Below are 26,572 nucleotides of genomic sequence, written 5' to 3' on the forward strand. Positions count from 1 at the left end.
GGGATTGTTAATCGCAACGGTTCTGGACTAAATGAGGTCTCTAATAAAGCTGGAAATTACTCTGTGCTTTAAAAATGGTTTGACTTTCGATGGAAGGAAGTAAAAGAACAAAACAAAAGTGCAAGGATTTGTTAAAAACGCAATTATTTAATCTCCTCAAGTATTTTGTCTAAATTATTTAAATGAACACTAGGTTAGGACCAAACTGCTTCCATAGCAAACATGATTTGAGTCTTCTAGTAACGTTTTGCTTATCATATGTGGGAAATTGTTTTTACTTTGTGTCTATAGCTTCTAGTTTGTTATGTTTCCTTTTATGGATTTGTTTAGAGCAAATGATTGAATTTCAGGTGTTTGTATCAAGTCTTACATCCAAAGGAACCCCATGGCAAAGCACTGTGTCCGATGTGACAGAACTGTCACAGCTTGACCATACACTGCAAATTGAAGAAAAGTCTGTTTTAAAAAAATCATTGGCTCCACCTGCTTGTAAAACGCTTTCTTCTTTAGTGTCTTATCTAGAAAAATCAAGAAGTGATGGTACAAAGGGGTAAGAACAGACCCAGATGCGAAAACAACCCTTTTAACCTCTTGGTCGGATTCTGAGATTACAACAAACTATTTAGGAAGGAGTTAATGTGTAACTAACACAACTGCTATATAACTAGCCATGAGCCTCATAGAAAACTTCGCCTTAACATTTATCATGTTTCCGGCAAATTACCGGCTCTGAACCACTGAACCAACACACTCACTCCCGTCGTTTTGGACAGCGAGGCAGGCCGCGGCCGGCCACAGGAGGAGGCGGAGCCGGGACCCTCCCACACGGAGAGAGGCGCACACCTTTCCCGAACAGCCATAGCCGGGACCAGCCGCGATGAGCCCGCGGGCACAGCCCGGCGCCGCCACAGCCCCACCCACCGCCCCTCACGGCCCCGGGGCCGCCCGGGCCGGGCAGAAGGGGCGGGGCGAGCCCGGGGAGGGTCAGGCGGAAAGGGCGGGAGCCGCGCGCCCGAACGGAGCCCTCTGATTGGTCGTTGCCGGAGGCGCGCGCCCGTGAGCGGCGACGCGCGTGAGCGGCTCCCGCCCGCTGATTGGCCGGCGGGTACGTCCCCTGCGGCGCGCGCTGACCTTGTCGCGCGGAGCCGCAGCCATGGTGGCGTATTGGCGACAGGCCGGGCTCAGGTACCGCTGTCGCGACAGCCCCGCGACAGGGCGGGAGTGAGGGCGTGGCGGGGAGGCGCTGTCAGGGAGTGCCGGGCGGGTGCGGTCACACCGATGCGGGGGGAAGGAGGGTTTGGGGCCGGGGGAGGCGGCTTTGGGCCCGGGCTCGGGTCTCACCGCCCTCTGTCCCCCGGCCGCAGCTACATCCGGTACTCGCAGATCTGCGCCCAGGCCGTGCGGGCCGCCCTGAAGCCGCAGTACAAAGCGGAGGCGGAGAGGGCGGCGGCGGCCACGGTGAAAACGGTGAAACCCAAAAAGGAGTGAAATGTAAGTGGATGGGGTGGGTTGGGCGCGGGGTTGGAGCTCTGCAGGGCGGGGGTCGGGTAAGCGATGGTCTGTAACTGCCGAGTCCATTAATCCCCAATATCTGGAGATAATCAGCTCGCTTTCCAGGCATGGGAGCGGAGGGGATTGCAGCTGGTGTGCGAGTGTGCGCAGGTGTCTGTGACCTGGTTACGTCTGAGATCGGAAACTGCTTAATCTCATTAGTGAAGTGAGATGTACTGTCTGTCAAGCTCTGCCTTGAACCACTTGGGGTTTGGTCAGACTTTTTGTGGGCTTAAACAGAACAGTTGGGGCTCTGTAGTGATGCTCATTGCATCAGGTTTTTCTGTGATGTTCACATGTTTCATACTTGCTAAGCCAGCAGACAGCCTCTCTGAATTCCTCCTTCCCCTGATCAGCAAACTCGTCACAAAGGGCTCTTCGTGAGACAGATACTACTTGTACCTTTATTTGTGGCATTGCATACATCACAAGCAGCTGAAATGTTTTCTGTTCTGAATAGACCAGCTTCTATTCCTGATCTAAGATTAAATATTATTATTACCTTTTATTTGAAGAGTACCTTACACATACTCTTGAATCTAACAACTCATATTTTAAATCTCTTGTAGGAGCTGATCTGTGGTGAATAACTGCAATGCTGTAGGCATGCTCAAGACTCTGCAATGTAATGTCATTACATGAACTGTAGAACTTGCCTCTGTATGTAAATTGGCATCCTAATAAATGTAATTTCTGAATGTGTGGAAAGTGTTGTTCCTCTTGAAACAAAGTTTCTCTTCTGCAGAGACATTCAGGTTTCACTTCTGATAAAAGACTGCTTTTTACCACAGTCTGGACATTCAGTGGCAACACTGTTTATTTTTAAGCCAAATCTCTTTTTGAGTTTCATGCTGATATTTCAGGTTCATAAGTGAGTGAGAGATTTAATTGTTTAAAACTTTCCTGCCTACTACCTTTTAATGATTACTTTGGAAAAAAATCCTGGCTAAAATCTATATCAACAGAGATTATAGTATATTATTTTGAAAACTGGAAGTAGGGTATTGTGCCATGGAAGTGCTGCTGGGATTCTAATCTCCAAATCTGTCTGAGACACTGAGCAGTGAATCAGGAATTGGGAGACCTGGTTTCATGTAAAAGGTGGGGAAGGAGACAGTGGAATCTGAATTGTTTATCCTCATTAACACTTTGTCATGAAAGGGAGGAGAGGGAGAGGCACACACGTTCCCTGGGAAGCAGGAATGGAGGGTGACATTTCTCTTGGCTGGGAGGCAAAGATGTACTTTGACATGCATGGTTTTGGGGGAGCTGTTTGCATTTTCCTGCTGCTGTGTGTCCTCACAGCAGGGGTGACATTGTCCCAGTGCACAGGAGAATTGGCTTCAGGTTCCTTCACCAAGACTGAACTCAAACATGAGGCATTACTTTCTTCAGAGTATAACAAACCTTTTCATGTAAGAGTATAATGAATGTAATTCAAAGTTAGTTATTGCAAGAATAAACTATGGGTTCTTGTCTATCAACTGTTTCAAGTATAAAACTGTTTTATAGAATGATATATAATCTTTATTTAAAAGAATATTCTAAATACATTGTTAAGTAGACAGCTGTGATGGCAAGAAATTTTTCACTGAAAGCAAAATATGGTTTTGTTTTAGTGACTTCCAGGTAACTTATATTAACAAGCTGCAAACCATTCTATGTCATTTTTGTTGTACTGAATGTTAGGAAAAAATTTACAGTAGTTAGTACCTAGGAAAAAAAATACCACACCAAAACTTTTACACGATGTCACAACTTAGTGTGCTAATGTAACTCAACCTGTAGTTAGAAACAAACCACACCATAATAATGAATACAAGCTCTGCAATAATATAAGCCAGCAATGTGAGAGAACAATTAGAGTACTTAAAAATAAAATAAGAATGTGCATATTCAGTCATTTCCCCCCTGATGTTTCTGCAGATCTGCATCAGTCTGTGGAGTGATAACAGAAGAGTCACTGCCTTTGCAGGCCTTAGAGATGTGCACATGTTCCTAAACCAATAACAAGTTCACAATCAACAAGGGACTGTGTTTACCTGAGAATAAATAAATGTGATGAACTGACAGCATAATTTGCTATTGCTTATGATCCTGATCTATATACACAGGCACAGTGGCTGTATAGTACATTCAGTATCTGGTGATTGTATTCTAAAAGTTAATGCATTTACAGGCAAGGCTGTTATGAGACAATTTGTCTTCATAGTAGATTGGTTTTGGGAGAGATTCAGTGTCAACAGTTGTTTAAGACAGTAAAGCAGAGCTGCCATTAATTTCAAAAGCATTGTGTTGTAATATCAGATATACTTGGCCAGATGCAGGGAAAAAATTCTGAAGAACGTTATTTTGGGCATGCAGATGATGGCTATTGCTTTGTCTTTAGTGAATGTGAACAGGCTCATTTGGACAATGTTTGGATACTTTTTACTCTGCTTCCTTTTCTGGCTTGGGTTCTGCTTCCACTTCTACCTCTTCAAATTCCTCCACATCTGCAGTGGCATCCTGGTACTGCTGGTACTCAGACACAAGGTCATTGGTGTTACCTTCTGCTTCAGAAAACTCCATCTCATCCATGCCTTCCCCCGTGTACCAGTGGAGAAACGCTTTCCTTCTGAACATGGCCGAGAACTGTTCGGACACCCTGATGAAGAGCTCCTGGATGGCCGTGTTATTGCCAATAAAAGTGGCTGCCATCCTCAGCCCTCGTGGCGGGATGTCACACACGGCCACTTTGACATTGTTAGGGATCCACTCCACAAAGTAGGAGCTGTTCTTGGTCTGGATAGACAGCAGCTGCTCGTCCACTTCCTTGGTGGACATTCTGCCCCTGAAGATGCAGGCGACGGTGAGGTAGCGCCCGCGGCGGGGGTCGCAGGCTGCCATCATATTCCGAGCATCAAACATCTGCTGGGTGAGCTCTGGCACCGTCAGGGCCCGGTACTGCTGGCTGCCCCGAGCTGTCAGCGGGGCAAAGCCTGGCATGAAGAAGTGCAGGCGAGGAAAGGGCACCATGTTGACAGCCAGCTTCCGCAGATCCGCGTTCAGCTGGCCAGGGAAACGCAGCGAGGTGGTGACGCCGCTCATCGTTAGGGACACCAAGTGGTTGAGGTCCCCATAGGTGGGATTGGTGAGCTTTAATGTCCTAAAGCATATATCATACAGAGCTTCATTGTCAATGCAAAAGGTTTCATCTGTGTTCTCTATCAGCTGGTGGATGGAGAGGATGGCATTGTACGGTTCCACCACCGTGTCGGATACCTTGGGTGAGGGCACGACGCTGAAGGTGTTCATGATCCTGTCAGGATATTCCTCTCTGATCTTGTTGATGAGGAGTGTCCCCATGCCTGAACCTGTGCCACCACCAAGGGAATGGATGAGCTGGAATCCCTGAAGGCAGTCACAGCTCTCACACTCATTCCTGACCACATCCATGACGTTTTCAATCAGTTCAGCACCTTCTGTGTAATGGCCCTTGGCCCAGTTGTTGCCAGCACCTGAATTACCTGTGAACAGAATTACAGAAAGAACAGCCAAAAAGTTAACGAGAACTCTGAAAGGAGTTCCATGGGACAGTTGCCTCCAGTCAGTTTGCTGGCAGTGTGCTGTCCGTACCATGGATAAAGTTGTCAGGTCGAAAGAGGGGGCCGATTTTGCTGGACCGGACACTGTCCATCGTCCCAGGCTCCAGGTCCACCAGGATGGAACGGGGCACGTATTTATGGGCTGGAACAAAACAAAATGAATGCATGTAATTACTGCTAGAGGTCAAAGAAACAGGCTTACAATCCACTCTGGAAAGTCCAATCCACCTATACAGTGGTTTAGGGGTTTTGTGGGTTTTTTAATTACTTATTTTACCCTCCCTCTTGGGTCTGCTGAGCACTTACAATAAGCCTCATTGAAGTACACGTTAATTCGCTCCAGCTGCAGTGGTGAATCGCCACGATAGTTCCCAGTGATGTCAATCCCATGTTCCTCACCAAGCACCTCCCAGAACTGCAAAAGGAAAGAGGTACAATGCACGGAGAATGATTTATTTATTTTCAGCACAACATGTTCAGCACCAGCTCTGGGAACTGTGCCTGAAGCAGGGGATGCTTTGCCATATACTTACCAGATCAGAACAGGGATCCTTGTCTACCCCTCCCAAATAAATTCAAGGGAACAGTTTAGCAGACCATTTATGCTATGCCCACACACTAATAGGTGGAGGGCCTCGATTTGTTCTCTTTATAGTAAAAGAAAACTGGTATTAATTTAAAAGTTTAAATAACAGTTACTACTTGGTATGAGCTTAACTAAAAGGTCGTGGGGGTGTGGATTAGGGAGAGTTGCTTTGAGTCCTGTCATGCACGAATAGGACCGTAGCATGACAAAGCTGGCACAGGCAAATTTGTACATGAGCAAGGCTTTCCACAAACAGCTGCTGGTCCTAAACACCCTATCTTGACACTCACATGGATGTGCTCTTGTGCTGGGCTCTTATCTGGGCAGCAGCCACAGCAGTGTTCATGCAGTCACACCCACCCACTGTAATGACCAGGCTATTCTAATATTAAAAGTCTCCTGGGTTAGCATCCAGTCCCATTTTGAGTGTACAAACACACCACTGCCAACATGTGCATGTTCCATGCTTCATGTTCCATTAAAAGGAATCAGGATGAGATTTGTGGGAGAAAAAAAAGGAGGAAGAACACAACAGAACAATCCCTCAACTATCCCATGTCTTAAAATATCTCCCAGCCCAAACCAGATAATTTTTTGACAACTTCCTACTTATCAATTAAGAAAAAAAAAAAGGATGGACATCACATAGCATAAAGTAATTGAGGGTTTTTTTACTCCTAACCTAGAAAGTCAGCAGTAGTGACTGCCCTCTGCGTCACAGCATGCCAGTGTTTGAGCTGCACAAAAATACTCCAAATGACATCTGTCTCTCACAGGAGGCCAGTGACACTTCACACACTCTTAACACAGGTTATGCTGTTGATTAATATGATCCCATATGATCTTTAAGGCCCCTTCCAACCCAAACCATTGTATGATTCTATGATATTAATGAATAAAATGTGGCAGAGTTGCTGCTGCATGGCTGAACTAAAGTACCTGCAACAGAAGTTCACAGCCCTGGAATTACTGGCTCCATCACTTGTCCCAGTATTTTGCAGAGTGTATGAGCTCCCCCTGGGAATATGAGTCCCAGCAGGAATGCTCTGGAGCACTTGTAATCACTGTGCCATAGCTATTGCAAATGAATATTCAACTTTGCATGAGGAGCAAACCCAGCTTTTGGCTTTTCATACCAAAGTACTCAAGTTCCCTGCTAACATGCCGCTTCCCATCATCGAGTTAACAAGGTAATTGTTCCCCCCCAAAAGTCCCCATCCATTGATGATGTTTGCATTGCTACCTCTGATCTCCTACTAATGATCAGTGTTGAAAAGAGACCTTACCTTGGATCCAATTTGGTTCCCACACTGGCCAATCTGCAGGTGCACAATTTCACGCATTTTGTGTGGCTCGGACCTGTTGGTGGCTACAACCTCACCAGGGCTCTCCAGCTGCAGTCCCCAGAAAAAGCCCTCTGCCTGCTGCTCTATCAGCTACACCCAGCACAGCCCCGCCCCAGGGGCCCTTTTATACCCGAGGGACTGTCACTCAGCCAGCCAGGGGAGTAGCCAGCCCCAGGCATTGCACCAGGAGCCAAGGGCCTCTTTACTGCCTGGGTACAGGTACAACAGAACAGGTACATCACTGAGTGGCTTGGAAAGCAACATTGTCACATGCACCCTCTCACAATTGGTTCCAGTTCTCTGTGCAGCAGTGTGATGCATGAATATATGTGCATATTCTAGTTGTGTTTCATTATTTTATATTAGACATAATCTATATACAAATGTATGTGCATATCTAGAGATTATAGCCCAAAGTGAGTGATCTTAATTTATTAAGCACATGTGCTTCTGCAACATAATTTAAATTTTAGCATCATATGAGTCATAGAGGACAACACCCATAATAAAAACAGTAATAACTTGTGAGCAGGGGCCTCCTATAATCACAACATTTAGTGCATTGCAAGGAAAACTCCACTAACAAGCATTATTCCCAGTGTCTGACTGCATGCAGGAGGGATACAGGAGCAGTAACAAAAAATACTTTGTAATACATAGATAGAACACTGCACTCTCAGTGATGCATGGTTCTTAAAAAGTTATAAGAATCCATCATTTACAGCCAAAACTTGAATTAACTTGTGGCTAGGTTGCATGGATGCTCTTTCTCTCTCCCTCTCTCTCTTCATTTCCTGACATTAAGGAATAACTGCATTTCTAATATTTCTTAATTTCTTATATCTCAGATGTACTTCAGACCTTGCCAGGAAAATGTTAGAGGTGAAAACTCCATTCCACTGAAGTTGTCTGAAATGAACTGTAACATTCACTGAGTGAAACATCTCACTGTGTTAAAGGAAACTATGTGAGGCAGAACAAAACACAACACAGTCATGTTTGGCTGCTGATAACCAGGACCAGTATCACTGAGCAGCAGAAACCCAGGATGGACTAATTTCTGGAAGCCTAGAGCAGTTTCATTACATGTCAAATGACTGCCACTGCCTTGCAAGTGTTCCTTTTAAGGATGGGGAAAGGAACTGTAATTAGAAAAGCACCGTAAATTATTTAACATAAAATGGTGACACTGGCTTGACTCACTGAAGGTAACTACTTTGCCACTTTATGGGTTGCTAGAGATAAGGAATTTCTGAACTTCCATATTGTTCCAGAAGAAAAATCGGCTTATTCCAGGCTTCCCCCACTGCTCAATGACTTCCAGTTCTCCCACCAGCCAATGAAGAAACACAACTGCTCCTAACACAGAGTTCAGCACCAGAAGTGCATTGCAAAAGAGTAGAGAGCAAACATCCTGTCATCCTCTGCCATGCTATGAGCATACTCAGTAGGGAGCAATAAAAGGAAGACTTTGAGTTCAGGTAGATTAATTTTGTTTCCTTAAAACACAATCATTTTATCATTTTTCAAAAGATAGGTATTCTCTAAGCCATTCAGTTTACCCAGCAAGATATGCAAAAAGTTCTGTCTGATTGCTACATTGACAATATTTCCCACAATGGTTTTGGATATTCTCTACAATTCCCTAAGAGAATTCTGAAAAGGTTATTTGGACATTTACTTTAAAAGCAAATCTCATTTTATTTATGCACATTTCATACTTGTTTTCTCCAACCATGCTTAGCTAAGAGCAATTATGGAGATCTGAGCTGTATATTCAGTTGCTGGATTCTGAATGGGAGCTGCCTTGACACAATGTCAGCGGAGAGCTGCTGGCACTAAATAAATACTCTTTAAAATATGCAATGTATTCACAAAAGACGCAGCTTGGGAAGAAGAGGCTGAAGGTGCTAATTCACTGTCCAAAAATATGACAAAATAATTTCAGCAATAAATATATTTGCTGAGCACATCTCAGAAGGAAAGGGGAAAAAGAGAAGTGAAATAAATATGCAATCACTAAATAGGGGTTTTTCCTCTTGCTGAAAATAGCTCCCTAGAATCATGTGCCTCCTCTGAAGTGCTTCCTTATAGAGTCTTAAAAATTCTGGCACATGACACCAGGTAGCTGAGATGCTTTGTGAAGCAGATGTGGGTTTGGGCGTCTTTTCCCTCTCCTTCCCATCTGCATTTCTGTGAACCTCTAAGTCTGACTTTACCCCAGACCTAGCTTATGAGGGGCCTGTTTCTGTGTAGATTTAGTTGCAGGCCTGACCCTGCTCAGCCCTGAGAAGCCCCAAGCCTGTTAACAGCCCAAGGCACTTCCCAGGAACGGCCGTGGCACATGTGCAGCTGCAGATTAGCAGAGAGTCACTGGGGAGGGAGGGGACTGTGCTGGATGAGCTGACTCCGAGGGACTTTTGGCACCGGGGAGATTAGGAGCAGCCTGGCACTGGGCACAGCTATTACAGCTGTCCTACAGTGTCTATTATCAGGCTGCCCACTACTTCCAGTGCCTCCAGAGCAGGCCCCAGATACCACAGCCCTGGAGATGGGTTTGAGCTGAGACCACAAAGAAGCCAGGCTTTTGTGGTTATGGGGCCTTTTGTTGTTGTTTTTGGTTTTTTCATTGATTTTTGGTCTTTTTGCTGCAACCCACTGGCAAAAAAAATGTAGGTGAAGGGAGGCATTCTGGGATGCCTTTAGTTTTTAAAATACAGTTTGCTTGGGAGTGTGGCTGTTGTCAAGGCGGACATAAAAACCACACTAGTTGTAAACTATAGTCAAGAAAGGTAGAAAGATTTTTTATTTTTTCTATTGCTATTCTTATACCTCTTCACAATCGCTGTGGCCTAATTTAGGATTAGCTGCTTAGCAAACAATGACAAGGCTGTCTAACAAGCAATGACCATTCAGGCAGTAAACAACCAGCTATACAAGCAAAAGTATGGTTGCTACACATTATCTACAAGTTCTTCTTTGTACACTCTGAATATAACATAACAAGAACATCCTCCCCTTGTGTCCAGAACATCTTCTCTTATTAATTATCTTCTTGGCCTTCTCTGTAGGTTTTACTAAATCTTCAGAATTTCACTGTAATATTCTCACGAGTAAATTCTGACTGGTTTCAAGTCTGATTCTGAGAGATTGACAGTCCAGCTGTCAATCTCCTCATGGGAGGAACTGGCTTTTCAGAGTAGCAGAGAAGATTGTTGAGAGGAAAGCCTATTCAGTTTGAGATAAGCCTGGCTACAGGCCATCAGGTAATTTTAGAGAGATCTGTGTATGGCTACCAGACGAGCTGATGCAAATCTCAGCTAACCTGGCTAGCTGCATCACCCTTAGGAATGCTACCAAAAAACATTGGATTCAACACACAGGCTTGGTTCTTGCTTTGCCATTTCTTTTGGTGCATTGGTTCCCAGTGCCTCAGTTTCTCTATTCATAGTGTGGACCTAATAAGCCTCAGGCCTTCTACAAAAAGTGCTGAGAGCTAAGGAAGAGAAGCTATGAGGGGAGAACTGTTTGTGGTTTACTAAACCTGTTTATCAAACATGAAAGCTTCTAGCTAATGTATGGAAAGGAGACTGGTAATCCATTCACACAGTCACTAGAACCTTCTGCAGGAAAATTAGAAAACTGTTTTTACTATTGACTAGATCTTCTAGCAGATAATAAAGAATTTTCAGATGTCTGAACCCTAAGGAGCAGCCGAGTAAATGGACACAGGCCTGTGTTTCTTTGCTAATTGTAGCATTAAAGGGCTTGAGAAATTCAGAACTTGGGACCAGGAAAAAAACCACAACCAAACAAGAAAACCAGTCACAGTCGCTGGCCACAGTGTAGCACAATGCTGAGGTGTCAGACCAAAGGTAAAGAAGCCTGTAACAGGGCCTGTCCCAGATACAAGTCCTCTTGTCACAAGGCATGTGATCAGATTTTTGAGCGTGTGAGCTGGAAACGTAACTGGGGGCTGGGAACACGGGATCTCAGTTTGTTCCTCATCCCCAAGAGATCCACCGGGCGCCCTTGGCGGGGCTCATTGGAGCGCAGCCCGGCACAGGGCGCTCCCCGAGGGCTGTCCCCGCCCGCCGCAGGTGAGCGCGCCCGCCCGGCCCCGCCCCGCCCGTCCCTCCGCGCCTCCCCCCGCCCTTAAACCCCGGTGCCGGCCGTACCCCGGGAGCCGTCGCTGTCCCAGCATGGCCACGCTGCTCCAGCCCCTCATCCTGCTACTGCTCTGCGGCTGCCTCTGCCCGCCCGCCCGCGCCGGGCTCTACTTCAGGGAAGGGCAGCACTGCTACAAACCGGCCCCGCGCAAGGCTCCCGGACTCAGGTGAGGTTGGGCCCCTCCCGGGTCGCCTTCCCCGCCGCACGGCGGAGAGAAGCGCTGGGCAAGGGCTGGGCGGGCACAGCCGGGCTTTGGGGGGGGCCCGCGGCCGCTGCGGCCCTGCCGGGGCTGGGGAGGGCTGAGGGGCTGGGGGGGGCGGTCACGTGGCCCCGCTGGACACTCGCGGCCTCCTTACGAAACTCGGTGAAATCCGTGGTTTTAAAAAAAACACCCGCCCGTCCTCCGCCCGAGGATGCCGGCGCTACTTCCTCGTCCCGTCTCCCTGCAGGACGTACCCCCGCCCGCACGAGTACCTGGACGTGTCGGCGCTGCCGCAGAGCTGGGACTGGAGGAACGTGGATGGGGTGAATTACGCCAGCACCACTCGGAACCAGCACATCCCCCAGTACTGCGGGTCCTGCTGGGCCCACGGCAGCACCAGCGCCTTGGCAGGTACGCTCGGGCTCACCTGCCGGGCTGGCTCCCCGCTGGAATCGGGAGTTTTCGGGAAGCAAAGGAAGTTTAGCTTCCGGTTACTGACAGCTGCTAAAAGGTGCTAAATCACTGCAGGGACTAACGCAGCAAAACCGAGGCTGAGATATCTGTGAATACACCAGAACAGTGGGGATGCCCACGGTGAAGGCAAGGAAGGTTGGTTTCAATAGAAAAAGCAATCAGAGTGAGGCTGCCTCCACCTTATACAAAGGGAACAAGGAGGGAATGCTGGTGTGTGGTTAAAAACCTGTGTGCAGAAGGAACATGGCCATAGGTCCTCCCAAAGTGCTCTTTAGGTCCTGGGGTAAGAGCTGGGGTTTCTGCCCTCCCCTCGGAGGTGTGGTGATGGCAGCAGCAGATGCAAAAAAGCTGTCAGGTCTCCTTCCCCTTTCTGGTACCTCAGCCTGCTGCACTACAGCAGGGGCTCCCCAGCCATGCTGGGAATAAGGGAATGAAAGAAGTTGCCTCTTGTCAACAAAGGAGTCCTGTCATTCAAATGAACTGACCACCACAGCAGACACACAAATCTGATTTCAGCAGGCATCTTCCTGTCGGCCTTTTTCTCAGTCAAGGGGAAGCAGTGGTTTGCTACAGATGGAGAAGTAATGGCTCTGGAGAGAATACCTGATTTGCATGCAACAGTTACATGCTGGAGAAGCACTGCTTGCACAGGGAGGCTGTAGGAAATTTACCTGTGAAGTAGAAATAGAGGAAACTGGGGAGAAGGGGGAAGACAAGGCAGGTGTGAGCAGACAGCAGGAATCATGCTGGATAGAGTCCTAGGCAGTACAAGGATATGGACATGTATGACACCTGCCAGGATGGAGTGAAGTACTAGGATAGGTAAAATACAGCAACTTGCAGAAGATTAGGCTGGGATGATAGCTCCTAGTTCTGTTGAGAATGTTTGAATGTTGTTGGTACTAATAGGATTTAAAGTATTACAGTGGCAGCAGTTAAGGCTATTAATGCAGAGAAGCAGTTTATGAATACTCATCAGGAAGCTTTTCTGCCAAGTAAGCTGCTTGTTTCTGACAAAATAAGGCAGCAGGGTGGCAGTGCCTGTCTGAGATGGCAGGATAACAGTGAGATGCTGATGTAACAGCAAGGAGATCACTCTGAAAGCCTTCTGTTGCATTAAGACTGTCTCTCAGAGCCAGCAACCTGGGCTCCACAGGCTTATGTTTATGCATGGTCTTACACATAAATCTCTACTCCTGTAAAAGATACTGGTCAGAGCTGTTTTTATGATGTGTATTTGAAAACTCTTTGCAGTCAAAGTCAGGAATCAGATCCAGAAGTTTTCAGTTTTCTTTTAAATTAAAAGAGGTCTAGGGCTCTTCAAGGCTTTAGACAGATCTTACTCATCTGCACGTTTTTGCTGAGTTTTTAATGGAAAAAACCCTCCTAATGGAAACCCACAATAATAACTCAGCCTCTGGTTTGAACTAGGTCATGCTGTGTTCCTCACTGCAGACAGCAGAGGCTTTTCCAACCACAAGTGCTGCTGTCTGCAAACAGTTACAGGCTCAATGAAGAGGAAGCAGTTTCAAAACCAGTTGCAGTGTGTGGCCACCCACGCATGCCAGTCACAAACCCCAGTTTCTTATCCTTACAGACCGAATCAACATCAAGAGGAAAGGTGCCTGGCCTTCTGCCTACCTGTCTGTCCAGAATGTCATCGACTGTGCTGACGCCGGGTCCTGCGAGGGCGGGGACCACTCCGGGGTCTGGATGTATGCCCATGACCATGGCATTCCCGACGAGACCTGCAACAACTACCAAGCCAAGGATCAAAGTAGGATGTCTCTGCTTTGCTGTAGGATTTCTTCCCAGGTTTAGTGTATTCTTGGGTTTTCAGAGTAGTGGTTCCTGCCATTTGACTGACAGAACAGGTTTTCTTTACGGGCCTGTGTGTGTCTCCTACTCCAGACAGACAGTGTAGCACTAAATCATGCTCAGGCAAGTTTGCACAGCTGAATTGCTTTAACTTAATCTCATAAATCTGTGACACACAATCTCTAATGTACTGAAATATTTACAAGTGTCACCTCAAGCTGAACAAAGGAGAAATTTAACCTTTGGCTGGTCATGTATGACTGGAATGGTTTCTCTATGTCCTCAATGAAGCACTTACGAAGTAAAGAACAGTAACTGGTGACAATAGGGACTTTAAATGTGGTTTCCAGAAAATAACTGAGTTCACCAGAGAGAATATGTATTAAAAATTACTCTGAAGTTATTAATATCTGCCTCAATTGAATTATAAAAGCTTAGTGTCCGACTATTACTTCATTTGAAGAAAAGCAACCTCCTGCAGTGGTACTCTCACCTCTGTTTTATAGAGTGTAAGAAGTTCAACCAGTGTGGAACTTGTGTCACTTTTGGAGAATGCCACGTGATCAAGAACTACACTCTCTGGAAAGTTGCTGACTATGGATCTATCAGTGGAAGAGAAAAAATGATGGCAGAAATCTATGTTAATGGGCCAATTAGGTAAAAAAGAAAATGTTTATATACTAGTAATATAGGGAGTGAAATACTTGAAACTCAGTGTACATTTTCACTCTAGCACGTGACAAAGTTCTGCACTAATATGCAGACTTTAGTTTGTACATAAACTGAGCTCAGAATTCAAAATGCAAGAAAACCAATTGGTTTTTAGCCAGGTCCCTGCCCTGATCCCCTTGTATGAAAACTTCTCTCTCTGTTTTCTTACAGCTGTGGCATAATGGCTACTGAAAAACTGGATGCCTACACGGGGGGACTGTACACTGAGTACAACCCCTCACCTACAGTGAATCACATCGTGTCTGTGGCTGGCTGGGGAGTGGAGAATGGGACAGAATATTGGATAGTTCGTAACTCCTGGGGTGAGCCTTGGGTAAGGAGACATGGGAGCACACTTTTGACTTTGGAGGGAAGGTGGGGTTTGTCACTTGCAAAGCTAGTCTGTGGATATAAAAGTTAGAACTGTCTTTGAACTAGACCAGTAGTTTAAAAATGAAACCCAGCTAATCTGAAGACAAGAATATTTGGCCAAAGCTACTGGAGTAATGTCAGCTCTATCCCAAATTCTACCTTTCAAGGGTGTGCAACTCTTGTTACGGGCAACTGGAAGTTGCTGTTGTAGGCAAAAATCCAGTCACATACTAAACTGGATGAGTAGGATCTAAATTCACCAAAGCAGGTTGCTCCATATGAATCCAGGGTTACACTTCAGCTTGAGTGAATTCCTACATTCACTTAAATTATCAGCTTTGGCAGAGCAGACAAAACATACAATTTCTACAGTTGTGTTTCCTAATTTACAATGCAAATTAATTCCTTTACAGGGTGAAAGAGGGTGGCTGAGGATTGTGACAAGTGCCTATAAAGGTGGAAGAGGAGCAGACTACAATCTGGCTATTGAAGAGGACTGTGCCTATGGAGATCCTATACTTCCTTGATTCTACATGGTACACCTTTTTGTTTAGGTGGTTTGTTTGGAAGCTTCCTAGCACAACCTCTTTTTGTTTAAAGAATAGTAGCCTAAGACTCTCACAGTTCAACACCATCAGGCAGTTCTGCAAAACTAGCCCAGATGAAACATGCAATGCCTTCAAAAAATACAGAACTGCCTTGAGATAATTATTTACATCTTGAAGTAACTCACCCATGAAGGAGTTGTCTACCTTGATGCACAGTATTAAAATCACACTGACTGAATTACAGAATCTGTACATGTAAATATCTATTTTTTTAAATACAAATCATGTAGATGTACTGGAAAAGTATACTCAATATTTGGGTCTAGAGCTTATTTTAAATGCTCTGACAGTACTAACCAAAGATGTTGCAGTGATGCAAAAGCCATGGTAAGTCTGGACATGATAAATTCAAAATATTAAACCCTCTCTCCTGGACCTCCTGGTGAAACAGTGGTGTTGGAAGTCTCAAATGATGAGGTTGCTTTTATCCACCAAAATGCTATAATGGGAATTGACCAAAAGACAGTCTAAACACTTCCTAACTAATTAGTCTTGTCTTTGCTCAAATTTCTTGCTTTAATATGTGATTGTGCCCTTTTCTCCTGAAGAGGCAAAATCTAAATTGCCATAACCCAGAACTCCTCACTAATTTGACAAATCAGTGCCATATCCAATGTTACTAATTGGCATTGTTAATTGCATTTAATAAACATATTTATCTCTTATGTGACTGGGTATTTATTATAAGAGCTTATTAATGCATGTGTGTAGTTGTTTCCACCTCGCTGCTGCTGTTTTCACTGGTCTTTTTCTTGTGAAAGGCCTGATGGACACGTTTATACAGCAACGATGCTGCTTCAAACACCTGCGTATGAACATGGTCACAGCATCACAAAAGGTTTAACACTCTAAAAATCATCTCCAGGGAGCAGTGCAGAGGAACTGTTTAGAGGAAGTGATACCAAGCTGAACACGGAAAAGCAAAAATAAATCTTGTTTAAACTGCTGGCAAAGTTGCAGTGATTATCACCAAGAGCTTGTACAGGGCTGCATCCTAAATTGATTGCCTCTAGGGTGAATAGTTTCTGTTGTTAATGTTACAATTTACTTAAATTATGAAGACTAGGTCTCATGCAAGTTTAAATGGTGAGAGTTAGCTGGAATAATAGTAAATCTTCTATTCAAAGATAAGCAACTTTTGCCCTTTTCAGGTGACTTCATTTACATCTAGCTGGCCTTAGAATTTCAGTGTCTTTTAGAAAGTAGGTTCTTCAGAAAACAAATGTGCTTGGAAATGCAAAATGTGCTTGTTTGTTTAAAAGTGAGGGGTGGAAAGAGGAATTCAGTCCCATGAACAGAGAGAATGAGTCCTCTTAATGAAACTGAAAGACATTGCTGGAAAAGAACACCTTTATTTAAAGGTAAGTTATATTGTTGGGTGTATCTCTCACTGTTTGGCATCAACCACAACAGAGTAGAGATAAGTATAAAAACAAAGCCACAACAAACAGTAATGAAATTTTAGCATTCATATTTTGGGACAGTAATGACACGGTAATGAAACTTACCAGTAACATCTGATGCATCTATTTAGCAAAAAATAGATTCTGAAAGGTAACACACTCCCATAGAATTCATCTGTTAATGCAAAACTAACCTTGACTGTTACAGCTCCTCTTGTGTTACACAAAACTGGTTTTTTGTTTTCATGTAGGGTATTCAGAATTCTAATATAATGCCAAGGGGAGAAACAGGCATTAGGGCTTTGCTGCAGCACAGAGCCAATCCCACAAATTCCTGTTTTTTACAACTTGCAACATCAAAGCCTAGAGCATTCAAAACCTATTCAGAGAACTATCTGCAAAGTGTTTTTAGTAGGAATTGCCTTCCCCATTCTTCAGATTTTGTTTATTACACAAAGAATCAGTGACAAATTCTGCAAGTAACTAAAATAATGTTCTTTCAAATAAATCTGTTTCTTGATATCCATCCTCTTCAGAACATTGATTTATATGGATTTGTGTAACAACAGAAAAGCCTTTGGTATCCTTCCATTTTCCAAATGACAGGAACAGTTCTCTATGAAACACAAGCACTCCTCTGATAAGAACTTCAAGGTCACCATGCAAGTCAAGCAAATGCCCTTCACCCTTTTCCTCCTTGTTTTAGGTTTGTTGGTTGTGTTGGGATTTTTTTTCGCTGCTGCGTTGCCCTGTTTTAGAACCTCACTGGTGGAGAACATGGCAAAGCAGTGATCATGAGCTCTGTCTGCATTCTTGATGTTTTCCACTGCTTAGTTCATCATAATAAAGTTAGATTTGCAATGAGCTTAAAAGGAGAGAAAAAAAAAAAAAGACAGTTCAGTACATTACTATGATTCTCTGATTTATATAATTGCATATGGATTTCTGCATTATGTAAATAATTAGGATTTTAGGGCCTGGACAGATATTTTTGGTTTAGGATGGAGTATAATATTATGACAGATGACTTTCCTTCCTCTCCTTTCCCTGCTGCCGTGCTAGTTCCCAAAAAGCAGTATTTATCTTCACTTTCTTCACTACTACCCACAGATTCTTGATTACAGGAGAATTGCTAAACACAGGCCCCTAAAAGGGAAGTTGTCTGTGAAAATAGCTGGTTACTATTTTTTGCAATCTTCCTCCTAAACATTATTTGCAAGCTGTAAGAGACACAAATGCAAGCAGGTATGCAAGGAATAAATGTGACTTACCTATGAACTCAGTTACAGGGTCATGTTCACCTTCTGTTTTTATAGTGCCTGCAATACTTTCATTCTCCAAGATTGGAAGAAAAAGCTGCACAAAGTCTGAGGTATACGGAGGAGCAATCACATCGAGCACCTGAAACAGCAGACAAAAACTGATGATTATTCTACTTACAGGGGTAGGAGGGACAAGATTTAATTCACATACCAGTTTTGGAAGCATACAGGTAGCTGTATGGAGAACAAAAGGTCCTAAGTGCAAGTAATTAATTATGTATTCTTGTGGTACTCTGTTGAGCACCTTATTACTTCCAGAAGTCAGGATCAGTAGGACCAAATCACATCCTGGTGAACACTGAGACATCGCTTAGAATCTGACCTGAACTTGAAGTATTTCTGAATAGCCAAAACACATGCAGCTCATTTTAAACTTATCTGCAGTAGTTTTTGCTGCTGACCTCTGTCACAAAGTATCTGATGAGTGAGATGTCCGTGTCCAGCTTCTCCAGGCATTTGCGGATGTAGCTGACAACAGGCAGCACGTACCCTCGGCTCAGCAAGTGAACCATCCTGTCCAGGAGAGTCTTCTTCAACTCCAGCTGGTGATGCAGGGAGGGAACAGCCAACACATTAGAACTTCCTCTCAAAGTGTGCAAGTTTAATTCATTCAATATCTGCCATGCTACATTTTAACCATCTAGATTAGAGCTGTTGTGAGAGCAAAAGCTGTTGAACTGGGTAAGAGTGACTGATGTGAAGTAGCACAAACACTGAATCCTCTGAGAATCACCTGCTCCATCACATCCAGCTGCGAATGTTCCGTTTCAAAGAGCTTGACAAGAAGTTGTAGAACTTGGGGATGAAGAAGCTGATGGCATGTACTAATCTGCAAACAAGACAGCAAAGTGACATCCTCAGAACCACAATTTAAAACACAATGCACCAGACAAATTTACACTGATGTCCAGTCCCAGATAGAAATTAATTTAGAAAATTAATCCATCATTCCTTTCTATGATGCCCAAGTTTTCCTGGCACAAATAATGCTGAGCTGACAAAACCAAATAATTAACGCTGAATAGATTCATCTCTGCATATTTACTGCCTTACTGCAAATGACAGGCACTCAGTGCACTGGGTATTACACAAGAATCAGAACTGTTCTTGCTCTCCAGCCAAGTTTTCTAGACACTCTTACCTCATCCAGCAGCGCCAGGTGAACTGGGGTGTGATCGGTCTGCAGCTGGAAGTACCGTGGTTCTGACACCGTCCAATCCACCCACTTCAGGACACCCATCGCCACCACCGGGAACCTACAGAGAGAGAGATCACTTTAGCACAGCAGCAGGAAAAATAAATGCAAGTTTTATTAAGAACCCAAAGTAATCTGCCATCTTTCTGCACTGGCACAGAAAAATATGTTCTGCAACCCAAGAAGGACAAGCTGTGTGTGAAAGATGGGATTTATGTCCTCATGAGAGATTCCCAGCCTCTCTGCTCACCTGATGCACTGATAGAGAGTGCTCAGTTCTGCAACCAGCTCTGATGCTCCTTTGTTCTCATTGCAACACAGATTGTGAACAGTTTCAATGGCTTTTGAGGTCGACTTGAGTTCATCCTTGTTGATGCTGACTCTCTTGTTCTGCAAAATTATTGCAATGTTTGAATGCAAAAGTTGCAGATGCTTTTGGTTATTTAAGGAAAGCAGTTGTAACCTGCAATAAGCCTAGGATTGCATCCGGTGTCTCAAAATTTAGACTCGCACGCAAGTTTAAGAGAATTAATTATAAGGATGTTTGCTGTATTTATTTCTCAGTGTACTCAGACCTTCGTTTGATCAGGATCGACACTTTTTAATCACCTCCTTTGCAGGCAGGAACATGTCATATTAAAATAAGTAAATCAAGCTGAATACATTATTTTAAACCGAGCAACTTCACAACCATGTATTTTCTTCAGCACAGGCAGGCTGCTGTAGGTAAAAATAATATTATTCACAGAAGGGAACATTACCTTTTTCCACATCTCTACAACACTAGCTGCATATGCCAGTATGTGGATATATTTATGTTTGTGATCCTGGTTGATCTTAGCACCTGGTTTAAACAAAGACTGCATGAAGAGGTCCAGAAATGCAGGCACTCGAATCTGTGAAGAGAATGAACAGTTTATCAGAGCCTGAGAATTATGAGAGGTGACTAAGAATGGAGTTTTTGCATCTGATATACCTTGCATACAGCCAGATAACACATTTTCCTTTAAGAGTACATTGAACAGTTTTCTGAAGAGATGCAGACTTTTGACAGGAAAAAAAAAAGGAAAAAAAGGCATCAGTTACAGACTATATTGCTACAGTATCAAACTCTTGCCTTTTGTTACCAAAACCCGTGTTAGCACATTTCATTTAATTTAGTTACATGTAAAAAGACAAGTCAGAATGATTAAAAAAACTCCAACAAAAGTACCAATAACCTAATGCAAACCAGAATGCAAGTAGCAGTTTCACATTTAGACATTACCTACACCCCTCACAGAGGGGTGAGTGCTAATTTAACTTTTGTGTCCAGACGACACTTAGCACAAGGCATCCCATTTCCAAGTGCTATTGTACCAGAAATAAAGTTTCAGAGGTTACAAACAGGTAACTACTGACCAGTTCTACTGGAGGTGGGTCCATGCTTGTAAACATTTTGAAGAGGACAGTGATATCTGCTGGATTCAGAGCTCCTTTGGACAGCATTGCCCCAAGAGCCTGACAAGCTCGGGGGTAGGAGGCTGCAGTACCCAGTGCTAAGGTGATCTGACTGGCATCATGGCCTCTGCAGGAAGAGAAACACACACACTGACTTATTCTCTTAATTCAGGTATTTTAGATGAAGTCTCACTGAGTCAACAGGGCATATTCTATGGGATGTAATGCCTTAGGGTAATTCCAGAAATTAGGCTTGTGTTTGCCTTGTTTATTTCCAAAATGTTCATAGAACAATAAAAATAGATATTTCTTAATAGACAGAAACTTAAAAGTCTTTGCTTTTCCAGTTTCAGGTCTCCCTGGTACAGAACACCAAATTTTTCTGCTGTTCCACAAATTCAAGCCCTGCTACCAGCCCTGTACGGTTTCAGCTAAAAATTCTCCTTTTGCTGGTTAAAGGTAATCAAGAATGAGCAAAAGCCAGCAGAGTTTACAGATCCTGGTGAGTTACATTTCCCTGATCCCACAGCTGCCGCTCACTTCTCATGGGCGTATCGCTGAACCTCCTGAGCGATCCGTCGGACAGCGGAGCCCCCCTGCTCCTCCTGGGCCAGGATGGACATCATGGATTGAGCAAAGAGGTACGTGTGTTCTCCATGGCACACCATCTTCTGTGAAAGCACAGCACAAACCTCACCAGTCAGTCAGCAACAAACATCCCAGTGTGTTTCTGTGATTACATTGCCGCGAGAGCAAAGGGGAAGAAAAAAACCAAACAGCAAAACTGCAAAGGAAAAAAACCCCAAGGTGTATGCAACTAAACAACAGAGCCAAAAACCCAACAGCCAAGAGGAAAATACAGAACAGACTGAAACCATGCAAAAAGAAGTGGCTGAATTGAGAACTTCACTTCTTAAATGCCAAAATTGAGTGGAAAATGTATTCTACTTATGCTCAGTACTTTCTCTGCAGTATTTAAACACTAAGAGAAGTTCAAGGCCCTCTGAAAATCATTGTGCTATTTCACAACACAGAACATATGCTGGGTTGATTCAGATGGCAACTTTCACTCCGATGTGGATCATAAAAGAATGATTTTCATTTGTCAAGGGACTGACGAGACTAATCTTTAGATCTTGCAGTAAATGTGATGGACAACATTTCTACCTACACCTTTTTACAATACATTTAATAAATGTAAGAAGTGTCACATAAGCAACCCAAGGAATTTTTGGCCACAGAATGACCAAAAAGCATAAATTTCTAGGTTTTAACTCAGATATACGTTCTCTTCATAGGCTTTTGTAGAACATCAAGATTGGCTAAAATCCCACAGTGGTCTGTATCTCCTAACCAGAGAGCAGAACATTTCTTTTTCCACATAAAACGGGAAAAAACCCAAAACCCCAAACTTACAGCAAACTCAGGGAGGTTTTTCTCAAGGTTTTCTTCTCCTCCATCTAAAATTGTTGCCAGAGACGTACGCAGGACTCTGGAAAATACTTCTAGTTGCTGACATGCTGTTGAAACACTGGTTATTTCCCCCTGATACCCAGCATCAGATATAAGCTATAAAAATAAAAACATCACAGAAATCGTGTGTTATTTACAGTTGTATTTCTCATATCCTAACAAATCTAGAAGAACACAGAATCTACGTTGCACCTCTGCATACACTGACTGGAATTCATATTGTGGGCTTCAGAAAAGGAAACCAATAAAGATGTAGCAAAAATAAAGCATAATGATATAAAATACAGCAGAGCACAACAAAATATAATGTTCTCTTCTTTTCACAGAAACATAAAAAACTGACTGAAACGTTCCACTGCAGCAGAAATCCAGAATTTTCAAACAGATAGTAAAGGAAAACAAACAAACAAAAAGAAACAAAAACTGAAAAAACAGTACTTCAGACTGGGAAATTACACTTACTGCAACCTGTAGCACAAGTCCTCCCACCAAGGCATACTTTTACTAATTAGTATTAGCACAAATACATAAAAAATACAAGCAAGACCACAGCTAATATTTAATGCCAGAACAATTAGCCCTCTATGGATATTCTTATTTATTACACTTAAGTATAGTACCTTCACAGTAAAATTAAGCATTAAACAATCAGGATGGGCTTCTGCCAATTTGTAAAAAAGATCTCTCCACGTGGTATGTGCTATCATTTGCTCAAGCCAGGCTGGAGTCTGAAACGATCAGAGCAACAGAGAGAAATTTAAGAATATTTAGCTGTCAGGATCATAAAAAACAAGGCTTTTACCTCTCACGTGTCTAGCAAGTTGTTCTACAGAGCTTTATTACAAAGGAGGATGCATTCCAAATTTCCAAGTTCTCTAAACCTCTGAGGACTCCAGGGAGATAGAGCAGGTTTTCTGAAACCAGCTGTTCCTTTGAGCTTTGAGGATTCAATTTCCCTTCCCCCACCATCCACCACTCCATCAGATGAAGGCATCTAGGAAGGATCCACTGTAGAGACAGCAACAGAGATTCCATGCACACCTCTCCTTCCTCTGTAAAGATGGAATCTGCTTTCCGAGGGTCAAAGTGCTTGATAAGTAAGCTCTTTAAGTGGTTCTCTACAGTCTCCTGGACTTGCATTGGCTCAACACCTGCACAGAAGGAATAAAACACTTGGCAGATGCAATGCAGTCCAATGGAACGCAGCAGCAGTACCTCACATTTTCCAATGAGAACAGAAACTACAAAATTTATCAACACAGAGAAGATGAGAGGAGAGCAATCAGTTCTACTACAGAGCCACACTGATACAGGTTTACAGATTCTCCACATTTTTTCCCCAATGCTAAACTGCTTAGGATCTCAGGCAGGTCACACTAGTCCCTTTCTCTTGCTCTCCTCATCAGACACACAAAAAGCAATGCCAGTCATCCCCAGGACTGTTACTGCTGTGACACCAAAATGCAGGGGTATCTTAACCAAAAAAGGGATACCAGGGCTGGGGCACAAACCCACATTACTACACACTAAAGTTCATCCTTTTAATATACTGATTATCAGTACCTTTGATAGTATTCTACAAAATAACATACAAATAGCAATGAGTAGTTCTACATTTCTGAATTCATAGTATAATAATTCTGGTAATGTAATAATGATTATATAATTCTATTACAAAGTATCAAACACTGTTTATACTGTCTATATAACAGCACCCTTGCCCTTTGACTGAAATTTAAAAGAAACTATAATTTATGCAGTTGTTTAAACTATAAAACCTTTTATAATGCAGTTTGCTGGCATTTCATCAACACATTGCTTCATTATTCTCCAAGTGCAATAAACCTATTATTATAAGAGATTTAGCCACACACAGGATGACAACTTTATAGCAATCCACTTCCTGTGTATGATCAAATTTGCCACAAATTCATTTATTTCTGATGGAAGAAAGACTACAGACCCAAATTACACTGTATCACATATCATACCTGTCTGAATGAGCCACTCTGCCAGCAAATTGACAGTCTGTGCCACTGCAGTGTAGTTTTCAGAGAGGAGCTGGATAACATTCTCTGGAGATCCTCCTGCTTGGAAATACCTGATGAAAGGATCACAAAAGAACAAACTGAGTCATATTAAAACTAAAAAACAATCGAACTCTAAATTTAAAGGGAAAACAACAGCACTATTTATATATTTTCACACATTTCCATACAAAGTGACACCTCTAACACACCGTAACACACATCAGGTTACACTCACCTCTTCAATGTGTTGAATATAGACGGCTCCATTATATAGTCAGGGGTTGAAAATTTCTTCAGGCACTCCTGCTGGACTTCAGCATCATCTTCTCCCTCCCCATCCTCATCATCTTGCTGTTCACAAGCACAGTCAGGTCAGCCTCCCCTGTCCCGTCTTCCCCCACACTCCCACATTCAGGCTCTTTTTGCCCACAGCATCACACACACCTCGGCTCAGCACCGCGAGCGACCTGCACCGCTGACAAACAGCGATTATAACGGAGAAGGCACAAAAACCAGAACCGCCTTCCCCCTGTTTAACCCCGGAGCCCCGGGCCCGGCGCACCCTGGCCTCCTTCCCTCACACCCGGCCCTTCTCGCCTCAGCCCGGAGCCCCGCGGCGGAGCGAGAGGGCCCCGGGGGACGCTCCGGGAACCACCCGGGGGTCGCTCCGGGTCCCTCTCGGGGAATACTCCAGGATTGTCCCGGAGGATGCTCCAGACTCACGGAAACGCTCGGAGTCTATGCCCAGGGGTCGCCCCTCGCCCCGCTCCCCCCGGCTCTCACCGCGCCCCCGTCCGCCTCGCTGCCCCACTCGGCCGCGCTGCCCTCGAAGTAATCGGCGTCCTCCATGGCTCCCCCGGCCCGGCCCTCCCCGCCGAGCAGCCGGAACGGGCGGGGCGCCGCGGAATGGCGGCGGCCGAGGCGGGGCCGGGCGGCCCCGGGATGGCGGCGGCTGAGGGGCACCTCAGGGTAGGGTGGGTATTCCGGGCAGGCTCTGAGGGGAACCGGGCAGGGGGTTACAGTAGCTCACGGGGGAAAGGAACCAGTGGAAATTTAAAATCAAACTGCCCTGCAAAGCCTCCCAGCGTAGCAGCAATCGGACGGGAATTGCTAGGGAAGAGGGGAAGAAAAGGGATGTGGGCATCTCTGGGCAGAGGAAAGGTGCTGTGAGAGCCACATTCCCTGTTCTGAGGCTGTTCTGTAATCAGGCAGGGCGGGCTGTGAGACAGGATTTGTTCCCCATCCACAAAGCTGGATCCCAGAGCGCTGGCTGTGCTCACCCTGCGACCCTTCCTGGGGAAGCTGAGGGGAGACAGCGGGTCAAGAGGGTCCCCAAAGAAGGGAGGGACAGGGAATTAGAGACAGATGGACAGGGGGCAAGTCTACAATGAAAAACTGATCACATAATCAGGCCTCAGGCAAGTAAAGAGGCATTAGTGAGACCATGTGAGAAACAGAGTCCCTTTGTCTCTTCAGATCCACGCAGTTGTGTAAGAGTTCAGCTGTGAGAAAGGGGAGGGTGAGGGTGTGTTCTGGGATTTGGAGGCCAGCCAGGAGTTTTGCTGATTAATTATTTAAAAGGTCCTTTATTCTTATTCAGTTTCTAACTGAAAAATAGTAAAAAGAAATTACATTGTCTTCCATGCATTGCTGGATAAGAAAGGCCAAAGAAAACCACAACCCTCTTCAGAAATAAGTTGAATAAGCTGTAGGATTTCCAACAGACAAAATCCTTGTTCAAATGTGGTCGCTGTGCTAATCAAAGGATTTGTTGCACTTTGAAGTTCAATACCGAAGATGCAGCCCAGCACCTGAACTGCAGCACAGCGCGAGTTGTGCTGTCGTGTGCTGCCCTACAGTGGTGAAGCAGCCCTTCCTGAAACACTGCTCCAACATTGCAGAGAGCCCGGGATAATGCTCTTTCTGCTCTGCCAGCAGAAAGGAAAAGAGACTTTTTCGGAATAATCGACACGGATTGAAACTGAGGCACAGGGGACGCGTTTTCCACTGCAGGCAGGGGAACAGTGAGGGACATCCCACCGCCTGTGGAACCACCGGTCATTTTTTATGAAGGACAAACTGGGACTGAAGTGACAGGCTGAGGCTGGAAGCCAATGGAAATATCCTTGAGAAAAAGTTTTTGGCTCATCTCCATTTGGTTAGCAGGCAATTTCCGTCCCACAGACGTGAGAAATAATAGTGAACTTGGAACAGACAGTGTGATTACCCAGTCAGAACTTCCTAAGAAAGTACCAGACCTGAATTTAATCCATCCCAAACCAAG

General features: G+C 44.4%; 3 protein-coding genes across 4 annotated transcripts; 1 reads left to right on the forward strand and 2 right to left on the reverse strand.

Moving 5' to 3' along the window:
• Positions 1-3,305: 3,305 nt before the first annotated feature.
• On the reverse strand, positions 3,306-7,145 carry TUBB1 (tubulin beta 1 class VI). The gene is made up of 4 exons (XM_082293025.1): positions 7,011-7,145; positions 5,445-5,553; positions 5,170-5,280; positions 3,306-5,060 (listed from the first exon to the last, which is right to left on the reverse strand). Exons 1-4 carry the CDS (start codon positions 7,065-7,067, stop codon positions 3,982-3,984), a joined length of 1,356 nt encoding a protein of 451 aa, XP_082149151.1. The 5' UTR covers positions 7,068-7,145; the 3' UTR covers positions 3,306-3,981.
• A 3,962-nt stretch (positions 7,146-11,107) lies between these two features.
• On the forward strand, positions 11,108-16,002 carry CTSZ (cathepsin Z). Its single transcript, XM_082292909.1, has 6 exons — positions 11,108-11,406; positions 11,690-11,853; positions 13,514-13,693; positions 14,241-14,391; positions 14,617-14,779; positions 15,231-16,002. The coding sequence occupies exons 1-6, from the start codon at positions 11,273-11,275 to the stop codon at positions 15,342-15,344; spliced, it is 906 nt and encodes a 301-aa protein (XP_082149035.1). The 5' UTR covers positions 11,108-11,272; the 3' UTR covers positions 15,345-16,002.
• A 755-nt stretch (positions 16,003-16,757) lies between these two features.
• NELFCD (negative elongation factor complex member C/D) lies at positions 16,758-25,149 on the reverse strand (the record flags this gene model as incomplete). Of its 2 annotated transcripts, XM_082292573.1 has the most annotated exons (15): positions 25,072-25,149; positions 24,524-24,639; positions 24,250-24,359; positions 23,300-23,409; positions 22,879-22,986; positions 22,202-22,354; positions 21,326-21,456; positions 20,747-20,912; positions 20,107-20,241; positions 19,596-19,735; positions 19,292-19,406; positions 18,884-18,979; positions 18,552-18,692; positions 18,100-18,229; positions 16,758-17,693 (listed from the first exon to the last, which is right to left on the reverse strand). In XM_082292573.1, exons 1-15 carry the CDS (start codon positions 25,135-25,137, stop codon positions 17,659-17,661), a joined length of 1,752 nt encoding a protein of 583 aa, XP_082148699.1. In that variant the 5' UTR covers positions 25,138-25,149. The 2 variants fall into 2 exon arrangements, with proteins under 2 accessions (XP_082148699.1, XP_082148698.1); XM_082292572.1 differs by lacking the exon at positions 16,758-17,693 and having other exon boundaries at positions 18,038-18,229.
• Positions 25,150-26,572: the final 1,423 nt, after the last annotated feature.

Source organism: Coloeus monedula (assembly GCF_965178545.1).
Source record: "Coloeus monedula genome assembly, chromosome: 17".
Lineage (NCBI taxonomy): Eukaryota > Metazoa > Chordata > Aves > Passeriformes > Corvidae > Coloeus > Coloeus monedula.